Source organism: Temnothorax curvispinosus, unplaced genomic scaffold (assembly GCF_003070985.1).
Source record: "Temnothorax curvispinosus isolate PA1 unplaced genomic scaffold, ASM307098v1 QBEX01004139.1, whole genome shotgun sequence".
In the NCBI taxonomy this organism is placed as follows: Eukaryota; Metazoa; Arthropoda; class Insecta; order Hymenoptera; family Formicidae; genus Temnothorax; species Temnothorax curvispinosus.
This window is the reverse complement of record NW_020213919.1, coordinates 44,502-58,366: the sequence shown is the minus strand read 5'-3', so window position 1 is coordinate 58,366 and position 13,865 is coordinate 44,502. Positions and strand designations below refer to the sequence as shown.

At 37.0% G+C, this 13,865-nt stretch overlaps 4 protein-coding genes across 4 annotated transcripts; all 4 read left to right on the top strand.

The window, feature by feature from the left end:
* The first annotated feature begins 756 nt into the window (after positions 1 to 756).
* On the top strand, positions 757 to 2,786 carry LOC112453204 (odorant receptor 56a-like). The gene is made up of 5 exons (XM_025013811.1): positions 757 to 1,628; positions 1,853 to 1,952; positions 2,203 to 2,313; positions 2,445 to 2,600; positions 2,663 to 2,786. The coding sequence occupies exons 1-5, from the start codon at positions 856 to 858 to the stop codon at positions 2,717 to 2,719; spliced, it is 1,197 nt and encodes a 398-aa protein (XP_024869579.1). The 5' UTR covers positions 757 to 855; the 3' UTR covers positions 2,720 to 2,786.
* Positions 2,787 to 3,252: 466 nt separating this feature from the next.
* LOC112453206 (putative odorant receptor 85e) lies at positions 3,253 to 5,706 on the top strand. The gene is made up of 5 exons (XM_025013813.1): positions 3,253 to 4,420; positions 4,538 to 4,637; positions 5,073 to 5,183; positions 5,256 to 5,411; positions 5,542 to 5,706. The coding sequence occupies exons 1-5, from the start codon at positions 3,645 to 3,647 to the stop codon at positions 5,593 to 5,595; spliced, it is 1,197 nt and encodes a 398-aa protein (XP_024869581.1). The 5' UTR covers positions 3,253 to 3,644; the 3' UTR covers positions 5,596 to 5,706.
* A 494-nt stretch (positions 5,707 to 6,200) lies between these two features.
* LOC112453207 (odorant receptor 13a-like) lies at positions 6,201 to 8,918 on the top strand. Its single transcript, XM_025013815.1, has 5 exons — positions 6,201 to 7,174; positions 8,037 to 8,136; positions 8,420 to 8,530; positions 8,621 to 8,776; positions 8,847 to 8,918. Exons 1-5 carry the CDS (start codon positions 6,384 to 6,386, stop codon positions 8,895 to 8,897), a joined length of 1,209 nt encoding a protein of 402 aa, XP_024869583.1. The 5' UTR covers positions 6,201 to 6,383; the 3' UTR covers positions 8,898 to 8,918.
* Positions 8,919 to 9,449: 531 nt separating this feature from the next.
* LOC112453205 (odorant receptor 94a-like) lies at positions 9,450 to 12,006 on the top strand. The gene is made up of 5 exons (XM_025013812.1): positions 9,450 to 10,318; positions 10,913 to 11,012; positions 11,129 to 11,239; positions 11,423 to 11,578; positions 11,826 to 12,006. Exons 1-5 carry the CDS (start codon positions 9,513 to 9,515, stop codon positions 11,877 to 11,879), a joined length of 1,227 nt encoding a protein of 408 aa, XP_024869580.1. The 5' UTR covers positions 9,450 to 9,512; the 3' UTR covers positions 11,880 to 12,006.
* Positions 12,007 to 13,865: the final 1,859 nt, after the last annotated feature.

The following is a 13,865-nucleotide window of genomic DNA, read 5'->3' as shown; positions in this document are numbered from 1 at the left end:
TGACAAGTAACTTTCCTCACAAACTCTATCGCTGTAGTCTCTGTTCTCCACGCAACGTTTGAATTCTTAACGCGTGCAAACGCAGTAGAGCTTCCGTTCTGAGTTTAACTCGCAATCAACTTTTGTCTTCCATTGTCAGTCGTGATTCATGACGCGAATTACAACATAAAATAATTAAGAATATTTTTCAGATTTTATGAAAACAGCTGCAGTATATTTCAATATGCACCAAAATATAATTCAGTATTTTCTTTATAAATATTTAAAGTTTAATTATATCAAAATTTTCGCAAAATCGATATGAGTACCAAAAAATTGTATTTTTAGAAACATATGTATCAAATATAGATTAATGCGATGTAGGCATATGTCATACATATCTCATCACTTTATCATTCTATTATCTTGCGAAACGTAGAAGTTATTTTTCATGGCAAATACAATACATATTGTGACTGAGACAATATTAAATTGACACAAAGCAGGAAGAAATAAAGTTAGATACTATAAGTTTTCTATGATTGAGAAGGTTGACGGATAAAAATACACTTCTTCGGAAGCAAATCCCTCCCGACTCTTGATAAATTCACTTTCAAACTTTATCCATTTCGTGCTTACTCAATAATTCCGAACGCACGTTATTACTTATTCGTTTGACATGACTAATCAATTGTTCGTAACGCAAGCGCATTTGCGTACCGAGTTATCCTCTGACCGAGAGGTAACGCTCTGCAATCAGTGATGAAAAAGCACGCATCAGGTCGCAGTCTTGCGCGTTGTATGACGTTTCGTATGACAAAGCCATAACGTCACAAAGTGGTGCTCGTAAAAGTACACGACAATCACAGTGTAGAAATGTATCGAAATACGAATTACGAAAACGACATAAGATACACCATACAACTAAGTCGCGGTATTTTCCGTCTATTGGGCATCTGGCCGGAAACAGAGCCCTCCTTTCAAGAAAATCTCAAGAGGTTCTCGCTGATATTGAGCTGCTACTTTCTTGTTGGTTGCGAGCTAATCCCGACAATCCTGTACATACTGTTCATAGAAAAAAGAACTCGCATGAGATTAAAGCTTATATCATCCGTGATATTTGCGATACTTGCACTCATCAAGTATAGCAGCCTCTTGCTTAGCAAGAATCAAGTGAGACATTGTCTGACGCGAGTGAAGGACGATTGGCGTAATGTCGAAAGCGCGAGCGATCGTAATTCCATGATTGGTAAAGCCAGGATTGCGAGACGTTTGCTCATTATGTGCGGCATATTCATGTACACCTCCGGTTTGTATTTTCGTACATTCGTGCCGTTAAGCAAAGGAAAGTCCGTCAACGCTCAGAACGTCACGATCAGGCACTTGCCGACCCCGAGTTATTTTGTTCTATTCAACGGGCAAATCAGTCCCGCTTACGAAATCGTGTTCTTTATACAGTTTCTCTCCGGAATGATTAAGTACACCATCACAGTGGCGATCTGCAGTCTCGCCGCTCTGTTTGTTATGCATACATGCGGGCAGCTGGAAATACTGATGGCATTAACAGACAACATGGTAAATGAAACGGAGAAAGGAGATTTGGACAAGAAGCTGAGCTTGACCGTAGAATACCAGATCAAAATACGAAAGTAAGTTTTTGCTCGTATTAGTCACACTTTTATATCTGTATCTGTTTATTCTTATTATTTGTATCAAGATAAGAATCAAGAATCTGAAATCGATTGAATTTTGTATATAAAGTTACGTCACGTTAACGCGATGTGTTTTCTTTGTTTTATTAGTAACAATAAGTTCGTCTTTAATATGGCAAATAAAGATTTTCTGACGAAAATTTCTGCGCGTTCCTTTATAGTTTCTTACGATTGGTGCAGAGCACTTTGCAGTATACAAGCTTGTTGGAAGTATTGGGATGTACGATGATTATATGTTTCTTAGGATATGATACTATCTTGGTGCGTCTAAATAATTATTTTAGTGATAATAGCTGGCACAATTTTACGTCGAAATGTCTATTACTACGTTTGCACGAGCGTTACTTTTATAATAACTTACGATAATTTACTTGCTCACGCGAAGGAATTATCATATGTTTCTACAGAAATAACGCTCGCGTAAACGTAGTATATTATTTTATCACGTTTGAAGCATATTCGCTATTTCGCATACACGCGTGCTTGATAAATATAACTGTCAATCCTATAGGAATGGAAAAATCAAAATGTTATATCTATGTTCTCCTCTTTTACTCTACTTACGTCATTTGGCTTCAACATTTATATCTTTTGTTTTATTGGTGAACAACTTTCTATAGAGGTATTGTATTATAAATGTATTGTCGATAAAATGCTTATAACGTGTTTAATAAGTAGTAGAGCACATAATATGTCAGACATTTTTCTTCTCTTTTAATTTCATACTTCTAAATAACTTATTAATAAAACTAGGGAGAGAAATTAGCATTAACAGTGTGTACATTGGCCTGGTACCATCTTCCAAATATGAAAGCACGATCATTAATATTAGTCATAGCCCTATCGATTGTCCCGATGAAACTTAGAGCCGGAAAATTCTTCGATCTTTCCATCAAAACTTTCGGTGATGTAAGTAACGTAGTAGATTTACTGGTAAAAAATGATTAACTAAAATGTGTATTCTATTCTAGGTCGTTAAGACGGCTTTGACGTATTTTAATTTTATTCGGAAAATGTTGCAATTATAATTCGGCGTCTTGCACAGAAATATCTTACTTCTATTTTCTAGTAAACGTTGAGCGTTATTCAGCAGAAATATTAATAAGAGAATAAAAATGTTGAACTAAAAGATGTTATATATAACGCAAATTTTCTCTTAAAACTTACCCTGGAAAAAAGTGAGATACTTAACAAAATATAAATCTCCTCGATTCAAATATATTTTTTTTTTATAAACGATGCATCATATCATTATGTTGTCCGATTTTTGTTTCTGACTTCCTGTTTGCGCCGAAAACACCTAAACTGCTTGCGTAAAAGTTTCATATGTACGAGCTACCACAAAATCTTTATTTGTTCATCATTAGTTCATCTCTGAATAAGAAGAGACACAATTAATATGTTTAGAAGACGGCGAGATAGACAATATGTTAGATACTTCTTTCGATTTCTATTTGATAACTACAACTTGCTATTAGAATACTGACAATAAGAAAAGAAATTGGTATAAATTTTTATATTGCGACTCCCATAATTATTTATATTCCTTACTTGATTCGCCGTATCTCTTGCTTCATCTTTCCACAGTAAAATATTTCATTGAACACGAAGGGATCAGCGTACTATCAAAGGATCAATACAACATGTGCGGTTTTCCTCCGCTCGCTATTTTTTTCCTCGCTATTTTCTCGCTACTTTCTAAAGTCGCTAGACTTCCCGTCGCGGTGATCCCTTCCTCGAACATCCCCAACAACTTTCCGCAACCTTTCCGTGATTTACAAGAGGGGAAAAAAAGATTGCGGGTAACAATCGCCGCATCTGCCGTCAATCTCCCTCACCTCTTCCGTTCTCGTCGAAGACGCAAGCGCAGTGTCATTCACATTTTCCGCTTCATGACGGTACGTCCGATTAGTCCATCGTCGGCGACATCAAGATCAAGTAGGTCCTCGAGTCATGCACATGAATATCCGCGATGACATCAGGCGCACCGTGCACGTTACGCGCGGTGTCTTAAACCTGATCGGCATCTGGCCGTCGCCCGATGTCACGTCCACTGTCAAAATCGTCCAGACAAAGTTGCTCAGGATCCTGTGCCAGGGCCTGCTCTACTTCATCTTCGTGCCGGGCATATTAAAGATGTTCCTCAAGGAGTCGAACGCGCGTCGTCGCCTCAAGATGATCGGTCCTATGTGCAACTGCTTGATGGCGGTGCTAAAGCACGCGATGTTGATCTGCCGAAGCGATCGAATCAAGGATTGCATCGAGCACATCGAGGAGGACTGGACTAAGACGAGTCTGGCGCAGGACCGCAGGATCATGATGGGCAACTCGAGGATCGGACGCAACCTCGCGATCTTCTGCGTGGCCTTCGTGTACGGCAGCGGATTCTCGTATCGCACGATCGTGCCGTTATCGCGCGGAGTCATCGTCACGCCGCAGAACGTGACGATTAGGCCGATGGGATTCGCTGGTTACTACGTATTCATCGACCCGCAGAAGACTCCGGCTTACGAGATTATCTTCTCGATTCAGTTTCTCTCCGGATTCGTGCAGTACTCGGTGACCAGCGGAGCCTGCAGTCTGGCAGCTCTTCTGGTGTTACACGCCTGTGGCCAGTTAAAAATTCTTATTGCCAGAATGGAGAATCTCACGCAGGCCGAATACTTCTCTGATAAGAAAGCCAACGTGGAACTGGCGGCCGTCGTGAGGCAGCATATCAGAATTAAAAGGTAACATTATTATGCCGATCGCATTGTGTGTGCGGGGGAGAAAATTACACAATTGCCGTTTTACATATATAAAGAAAAAATTATTAAGAATGAGATGTTATTATTAATGCCATTCAGCTTTTTAAGCAAGGTAGAAGAAATTTTGCAATACGTATGTTTGGTGGAAGTAGTCGGGTGCACGTTCATCTTGTGTCTTCTTGGATATTATATAATAATGGTATGCGATATATATAATTGATAAGCTTATAATATAAATCAAGAATATGTACACGGAGAGAATTTTTCGTTATATTTTACCGTTAAATTGACTACAAACTTGAAACAACTTAGGAACCAAGGGATTTTTGACATATACAAAAGACATTTTACAAACAACATAATAAAAATCACCAAGCAGATTGGTAATTTTTTAAAAATTATTGAAATTTTACTATACATTTTAGTAAAATTAATCCAACATATTTTATATTTTACTGTAATAGATATTAATATTTCTTATTATGGTAATTATTAATCAGAACAGCTCGCATAAAATTCTTCGTAATACATGTTGTCCCACAACTATCAGATTTTCATGATAAATTTTAAGAGAAAATTCTCTCTGTGTATTAAAGGAAATTAATTAATAGAAAATTTGATGTTCGTTCTACAGGAATGGGAAAATAACGATGCGGTGTCGATGCTAACATATACCATACTTCTTTTAACATTCATCTTTAATATCTTAATACTGTGCTTCATCGGTGAGCTTCTCACGGATCAGGTATTGGTCGATAATTGTTACTTGATCAGATTGATCAAGAATTATTTATTTGTTACGTAATCGTATATATAGAACATGAAGATGTACATTACCTTCTGTACTCTCGACTGGTATCGAATCCCGCACAAGACCGCGCGCGGTCTCGTTTTGATAATCGCGATGTCTAGCATTCCCGTAAAAATCACAGCCGGAAAATTTATGGATCTATCTCTCAATAGTTTTGGCGCCGTAAGTGTGCTTCACATATTTCCATCTCGTTCGCTTAAAATGCCAGAAAAAAATTCAATGATATTCTAGAATTCTATAGTAATTCAAAACGATAAACCGTCATTTAAATATACAATTGTGTATTTTTTAGATTATGCGAACATCGGTCGCGTATCTAAATATATTGCGCACAACCAGCATTTAAAAGATGCAATTCGTTAGTTGAAAGAAATAAATTTCATCTGTAGAAAATCGTGCAGGATATTGAAATCTACGGATTTCAGTGTAATGTATATAGCACCATTAGTATATGGTAGATCAACGCAAGCATAAAAATTTCTGAATTCCTTTACCGTTATGTTCATTTTTTATTACACACATATGTTGAAAGCAAAACGTATAATCTTCATATATTTTTATATTCATTATTGTGTCACGCATGTAACTTGGCATTAAACAAATTTTTGTATCTCTGATGCAAAGGGTTATTTAACTGCGAGGGTAATGTATGCGTTAACATTTTACTTACGTGACATTCTGCTTGCGCAGCATAAATAACATACGGCACAAATTACAGCTGACTATACCCTGGTTCGTAAATTTAAATTTTACAAAGTCGTACGATGCCACGCGTCGCACGGCGATTCTTCTCTTTGTCCGTCAACGTTGCGTTTATCCGACAGTTTGACACGTAAAATTCGCCAACCCCTTGCGTGTAACCCGGCATTATGCGCAGACGTTTTATGCACGCAAGCGCGCTGTACACTCTATTCTTACCGCACAAAAAAAAACCACCTGTCAACATATACACCTACCCAGTCATGCTCGAGTTTCTGGTCCCGCCTGACCATCTGTCAGTCGTGAACCCGAAATGCGGGAACGGAATTAACGGAAATTCATAGTGCTCGGGGAAAGAACGGTACACAAGCGCAAAATTCGTGATACAGAATTCAATCGCGTGTTAAATTTGAACTGAATAAAAAAAAGCTAATCATGAAAGGCTCGTCGAAGACAAACCGGCACGAAAACGATTTCAATTACGCCGTGCAAGTGACTCGCGTTATCCTGCGAATGATCGGCACGTGGCCGATTCCCGGTTACGCTTCCAACGTGGAAAGAATCGCGACCCGCTTGCAAAACGTCATTTGCTACTTTCTGTTCGCGTTCATCATCGTGCCGGGTCTGCTGCGGGTATTCCTGAAGGAACACGAGTTCAAACGTAGAGTCAGATTGCTCGCGCCGATCCTAAATTGTTGGATGGGTTGCATGAAGTACAGCCTGCTCATATACCACGCGAGAGAGATTCGATCTTGCGTGAAGCAGGCTTGGCAGGATTGGATTGACGCGATCGATTGGAACGATCGGCAAGCGATGCTGTCTAAAGCGAAGGTGGGCCGGAAGTTCGCGATCTTTTCTGCCGTCTTTATGTACGTCGGTGGACTGTCTTACCGCACTCTCGTGCCGCTCTCAAAGGGTCGCATGCTCACGCCGATGAACGTCACGGTGAGAGCGTTGGCCTGCCCGAGCTATTTTGTGAAATTCGACGGAGAGGTTTCGCCGGCATACGAGATCGTCTTCACTCTACAGTTCTTCGCAGGATTGATCACGTATTCGGCAAGGGTGGGCGCGGCCGGATTGGCTGCGTTTTTCATCATGCACGTTTGCGGACAACTGAACGTTTTAATCAACAAGCTGCAACGTCTCAATGACATGCCGCAGCCCGATGATCGAGCTATCGCGATATTGCTAGCTGATATCGTGGAGCATCAGATAAAAATAAAACAGTAAGTCTACAAAGATAAAGGGAAAGATATTTATGTAAATAAGACATTTTTTATTAATTTTAGTAAGGTCGAATAATTACAAAACGGAATTGATATAATGAATTTAGCATGTTATTATTGTACAATGTAGCTGTTGTATATATTCTTTCATATTATGCTTATTAGGAAAAATACAACAGATTAAAATTACAAATTGTAAAGTGAAATAACGAACTATTACACTAGTCGGCAAAGTTAAATTTTTTTAATAACATGAATGAAATAGGATGTCTCTAATTCGTGCGTAGTAAATATGAAAAAGACAGTAAAAAGTTCGTAACACGTAACACTTTTTTATATTATCGATATATAATTTATGTAATTTCGAAGATCGAGATTTTTTACGTATTGTATAAAGCATGTTAGTCCTATTATTACATTTTAATTTTCAGCTCTTGGATTAAAAAAAAGCAAACTCATGTACAAAAAATTACGCTACAAGCAAATAAATTTTATATATTTTATTTATTATAATAAACATGAATAAGTCCGTATACATTAATAACAATAAAGTATTGAACCACTTTGAAGTCAGCAACTCAAAGAAACACATTAAAGAAAAAAAACGAGTTTAATTATTAATTTTTTATTGTCATATTGTCATATAATTAGAATATTAAATGATTAATTAAAAAAAAATGTGTTTAGCCCAGTTAGAAAAACTTTGTTAATTAGTATAATTATTATGATTATGATATAAGGCAAATACTAGACAATTATTATTTTGACACTTTATTAAATACATTCTAATATGACATAATGCTGTAAACACAAAATTGCACAAATATTACAATTACAACATAGATATATCGTTCGTTTACAGTTTCCTGAAACAAGTAGAAAAAACTATGCGATATGTATGGTTAGTGGAAATAATGGGCTCTGCTATACTCTTATGCCTTTCGGGATACTACATTATTATGGTAAAAACGACGAACAATTTTCGCGCGGCCTTTATTCATGCACAATGGCTGCGGTTCACTTGACGCTACAAATTTTTTGGAGCGTCCTTCTTCTCCTTTTTTCTTCATTGAAAGAAAAGAGAAGAGGAATACTTCGAAGTATTTGTAGCGTCAAGTGGACCGCAGCCAATAATTTAATTTAAGTAGATTGAGTTCAATTAATTCTAGCATAGAAATTAAAACAGTGGATGGTATTTGTCGCAAATTATTTCGCAAGTGTATTGCAATTGTTTTAACTTTATAGGAATGGGAGAATAGTAACTCGACAGCTATGTTAACTATGTCTGTGATGCTTACGTCATTCACTTTCTCCATTTTTACTAATTGCTACGTCGGTCAACGGTTGACAGATCAGGTAGCAAGTGACAAAATGCTTGCTGTGAAAATTAAACAGCAACGCGTTCATGACCATTGTCAATAAAATATACTTAATTAATTATGACAGAGCATCAAGTTTGGGTTAATGACGTCTACGACGAGTTGGCATCGTCTTAAGTACAAAAGAGCTCGTACTTTAATCCTGATAATGGCAATTTCCAACATTCCGGCGAAAATCTCAGCAGGCAGAATTGTAGAAATGTCTCTACCTACATTCAGTAACGTAAGTATAGAAGCTTGTCACATTTTCATTTATCAGTAGAAAATTATTTATCTATTTCATTATTTCATAGATCGTTAAAACATCAATGGCATACTTTAATCTGCTCCGAAAATTCACATAATTGTGATGAAATAATTTTATCATAATGATATAGTATCCGTTTATAACTCTGTAATTAATACTATCTGACTGAATATTATTGGACTAAATGAATAAGATAATCAATTCTTGTTATTTTAATTTTAATCTTTCCTTTTATTTTTTATGAATAGAAAAATATTTCATAAAAAATCAGGAAAAGTTAAACAGCACCTTTTCAGTATATTTTACATTTACTTACAATTTTTAATTTTAAAATTAGTTATAGCAAAAGATTCTCAATATGTTGAGTTAATTAACAATTCGCGAACTTCTGTTCAATATAACTCACGATCTACGATGACCTAACGCAAGGTAGACGTCCTTTCGGCTAAAGGCCGTCTCGTGTGAATCGATCCCATCCTATAATTATCTCGTACCGGCAAAAAATTGCGCGCACACAACAATTTGTACCAAACTTTTCACCGTGCTGCGACAGAGGCACCGCGGGGCAACGGAGACGATTCACGCAGACGCGAGAGCGTGCATAATGCAAACTGGCAGGTTTCGTCGTACTTTTATCTGTCAGTTGCAATCGTGCGATCGCCTCGCAAACAAGTGAGAGGGAGATTCGGGTTTTCCCCCGGCTCGCGTCCATATGCATGCCATGATCGAACGAACGGATTTACGGAATTCCAACTATGAGTTGGACATTAGATACACCGTGCAGGTGCACAGATTGATTATGGGACTGATTGGCATATGGCCGAACCTGGAGAAACCTCCGAAACTGACGAGATTTCTCAGAGGACTCGTTAGGACCGCGTGCTGCTTCCTGCTATCCTTCAATCTGATACCGTGGACGCTGTACATGTTTCTAATCGTGGATACGTTCAAGAGCCGACTCAGAATGACGGGCGCGCTCTGCTTCTACAGCATGGTACCTGCCATGTACTGCACGCTGATGTTACGGGAAGATCGTATCAAGGAATGCATGAGACATATGCAAGAAGACTGGCGAAACGTACAGGACACGAACGATCGCAGAATCATGTTGGACAAAGCCAAGGCCGGGCGATTCATTCTCATTTGCACCACGCTGTTCCTCTTCATCAGCGGCTTCACTTACCGTCTGATTCAGCCCATAGCCCGCGGCAAGATCGTGATCGGGAATGTAACGATCAGACCGCTGGTGCAGGGTAACTACTTTATCTTCTTCGATCCGCAGCTGAGTCCCGCTTACGAGATCGTGTTTTCGATGCATTTGGTGACCGGCATCGTCATATACGTTGTGAAAACCAGCGTCTGCGGGATCACCGCGTTGTTCACCATGCACGCTTGCGGACAGCTCAAGATGTTGGCCGTTTGGTTGGAGAATTTGGCGAACGAGGATCAATGGTCGAAAGATCGCGTCGTTGCGCTGAGATTGGCGGCGATTGTCGTGCATCACGTGAGGATACGTAAGTAAGTAGCTGAAGTTGTTACGTATTTCCCGTTCTTTTCCAATTTCTTTCTAGGTTTGTAATTTAACTCTGATATTGGGATTGGCGGTCGTGACGTCACAAGGCAAAATGGCCGGAGAGAGTAGGTCACTTGTCACTCTACAATACGACGTATGTGCTTATTTCCTGAACCGAATTTTTACCAAAAGTATATGAAATAGGGGTAAAATTTTCCGGGGAGTGCCACTATGTGTATAGTTTTTTAAGTCGATTTATTTATGTGGCAGCCGGCGACCTACTCTTTTTAGTTCTGTTTTTGCCACCAGATAGCGTATCGCAGTTTAGCCATTCCCAATATGAAAATTTCACATTGAAGTACTAACAATTTTGTGTGGTGCTCCTTGGGATCGATTAAGTTTCTATTTATTGAATATTAAATTCAGAAAGGCTCTCTGCAACTTTACTCCTTGAATTAGCTTATACAATAAGCTTTATATAATGCTCTTATACAAATAAGCCTTACACGATTAAAGATTTTATTAATAAAAATATTAATTTGAAAAAAGTTTTTAACATACAATACTGGAAATTATAATAACATAATTTCGAATTTTAGATTTTTACATCAGATACAAAACGTTGTAGGAGAAATGTGTTTTATCGAAATTATTGGTAGTACTTTGGTACTGTGTCTCTTAGGATATTACGTGATTACGGTATGCACACAACAGCGCGATGCATCATATTTTTAACATTTTATATCTATTTTCATGCAATCTACGTGCAGAATTTTCGTAGTTGCTCTGAGATTTTCAAATAAAATATTTTATAGGGATGGGAACGAAATGATGCACTATCCTTCATGACATATGCCATAATGCTCGTATCCTTTACCTTTAATATTTTTATATTATGTTATATTGGGGAAGTTCTAAGTAGTCAGGTAAGATACATAGATAACAGAATTAAATATTCAAATACAAAAAGTTAACCGAAAAAGTACATAAAAATAAAGTACTTTAAAATAATAAGCAACAAATAATGAAATAATACATTTAAAGGAAAGTTATTAATTTTTGATAATAAGATGCTAATATACGTGAACTTGTTTCACTTTACATGACAGGGGAGTAAGGTAAACACAACTTGCTGCACGATCGATTGGTATTGCCTGCCTAGTAAAGAAGCTCGTTGTCTTGTCCTAGTAATCGCCATGGCCAGATATCCTACGAAGCTCACGGCGGGTAAAGTAATCGATCTTTCATTCAGCAGCTTCGGTGCCGTAAGCAATTTTGTCTGTACATTTCACCCACAATATAGTAGTAACGAAGAAAAGTTTCCGTAATAGAAGTTTATAAGATTACATATATAATTAACATGTAACCTTTAAGAATTATTTTATTTTAATATAGTATTTTATTAATATAGTATTATTCCGATAATCGGTTTTCCTTTAAAAATGCGGATAAATTTACATGCATATATATGTATATAACGTTTTATGCAAATAAATTTTATTTAATTTTCAGGTTATTAGAACTGCGATGGCGTATTTAAATTTATTGCGGACAGTTACTTTATAACTGTGTGAATATTACATTGTATATATGAATATACAGTGTATATAAAAAACTTTGTTACAATATGCAAAATAGGTATTTGTAATTGGAAATCTTAAATGGCATCCATACTAATTTGATTTCGTCTTTATTCTTCAGAGATTATTACCACCCAAGAACTGCAATATTATTTCATTTATAACAAAATTATTCAACTTTCAATTATTGATGAAAAAAATTATTAATAAAATATACATGTTATATGCATACACTGGCGGATCCTAAAGGAAGTTGGTTTGGAGATTAAAACCCTCCCCCTTCCAAATAAATAAAATTAGTTCTGCTAAAAATTTTGCTATTAAAAAACCTACGAAAAAAACGAATACAACAAATCTTTAGAAAAGTAAAAATGGAATTAGAAGTTTCACTACGTCCTCGTCTCGCTGCTCCTGTAGTAAAAGCTAAGCGTGACAACAAGAAAAATATCAAACCAAATAATTTTGCCGAATTCCCCTCTCCCATTATCGACATAAGGATCTGCTAGTGCATGTATAATATATAAAATAATATTTGAATATTATTTTTTACAATTGATACCATTACAAACCATTTCTTGGCATAGTTCTTTTTCCACGAGAAATATACTTGTCCGTCCGTCAGACATATTGCAAATTAAGACTAAACCGCACATTCGTCAGTTTGCGTATAACGCTTTTTCTTTTTTCACCATTTTTTAAAACGCAGGACTTCTACAACCAATTAAAATTCAACAGCGCTTTTATCTTCTTCTTCATGGCCGTGATAAAGTACTACGTCCAGCTTCTGCGCGAGAACACAAGTGTGTCAATTACATCGAGAGACTGGAGGAACGTGAAATACATGAAAGAGAGGAAGATCATGATGGAGAACAAATTTCGGCTGTTAGCTAGTGGTTGTCTGTAGTGTCTTCACGTACGGCAGCGTTATATGCTCTATTTCGTGGCGATACATTAACTCGCACGAAAATTGTTTAAGAGGATGGCAATCTTACCTATTTCGGTGACCGAGTATAGCTTGGCAGTCTTCTTCGCGATGCATGCTTGCGGACAGTTACAAAATGCTCATATCCTGAATAATTCATCTAGTTGACGGTTGAAAAGGCATCAACGATATTCGTCGATGCACCGACCGATAAATAAATAATAATACTTTCCTTACAAAACAATTATCCCCTTTGCAAGCAATTTTCCTCGCAAACTCTATCGCTGTAGTATAGTCTCTGTTCTCCACGCAACGTTTGAATTCTTAACGCGTGCAAACGCAGGAGAGCGTTTATCATCAGTTTAACTTGCGATCAACTCTTGTCTTCGATCATCAATTGTGATTCACGATACGAATTAAGACATTAAGTGATTAAGAATATATTTTAGATTACAGCAAACGGTTGTATATTTCATATTTCAATATACATCAAAACATTTTTACAGGAGTGAGAAAATAACGCTGCGGTGACCATGCTAATGTATATTATACTTCTTTTAACATTCATTGTTAATATTTTCATACTGTGTTTCATCAGTAAACTTTTCATGGATCAAGTATTGATCGATAACTGTTACTTAATCAAAACGGTGAGAATTATTTATTTGTTGTATTGTATATAGAACACGAAGATGTACATTACCTTCTGTACGCTCGACTGGTATGGAATTCCGCACAAGACTGCTCACGATCTCCTTTTGATAATCGCGACGTCTAGCATTCCCATTAAATTCACTGCCAAAAAATATATGGGCCTCTCTCAATAATTTTGGCGGCGTCAGTGTGCTCCACATATTTCTATCTTTGTTTAAAATGCTGAAACAAAAAGAAACAATGATCTTCTAGTTACTCAGAAATATTGCGCACAACCAGTACATTTAAAGCTGCGATTAGTTAGATGTTGGATAAATAAAATAAATTTCATATGTGAAAAATTCTGGATATTGAAATCTATGGATTTTAATTAAATGTATTACATAGCACCATTAG

Bases quoted from the DNA above. Each gene is read 5' to 3' on its own strand.
- LOC112453207 (XM_025013815.1), top strand. From the start codon at position 6,384: ATGAAAGGCTCGTCGAAGACAAACCGGCACGAAAACGATTTCAATTAC. The intron at 7,175-8,036 runs GTAAGTCTACAA...GTTCGTTTACAG, and splicing joins CATCAGATAAAAATAAAACA to TTTCCTGAAACAAGTAGAAA. The intron at 8,777-8,846 runs GTAAGTATAGAA...ATTATTTCATAG, and splicing joins CTCTACCTACATTCAGTAAC to ATCGTTAAAACATCAATGGC.
- LOC112453204 (XM_025013811.1), top strand. From the start codon at position 856: ATGTATCGAAATACGAATTACGAAAACGACATAAGATACACCATACAA. The intron at 1,629-1,852 runs GTAAGTTTTTGC...GTTCCTTTATAG, and splicing joins TACCAGATCAAAATACGAAA to TTTCTTACGATTGGTGCAGA. The intron at 1,953-2,202 runs GTGCGTCTAAAT...TCAATCCTATAG, and splicing joins TAGGATATGATACTATCTTG to GAATGGAAAAATCAAAATGT.
- LOC112453205 (XM_025013812.1), top strand. From the start codon at position 9,513: ATGCATGCCATGATCGAACGAACGGATTTACGGAATTCCAACTATGAG. The intron at 10,319-10,912 runs GTAAGTAGCTGA...TTCGAATTTTAG, and splicing joins CATCACGTGAGGATACGTAA to ATTTTTACATCAGATACAAA. The intron at 11,579-11,825 runs GTAAGCAATTTT...TTTAATTTTCAG, and splicing joins CATTCAGCAGCTTCGGTGCC to GTTATTAGAACTGCGATGGC.
- LOC112453206 (XM_025013813.1), top strand. From the start codon at position 3,645: ATGCACATGAATATCCGCGATGACATCAGGCGCACCGTGCACGTTACG. The intron at 4,421-4,537 runs GTAACATTATTA...AATGCCATTCAG, and splicing joins CAGCATATCAGAATTAAAAG to CTTTTTAAGCAAGGTAGAAG. The intron at 5,184-5,255 runs GTATTGGTCGAT...TCGTATATATAG, and splicing joins GTGAGCTTCTCACGGATCAG to AACATGAAGATGTACATTAC.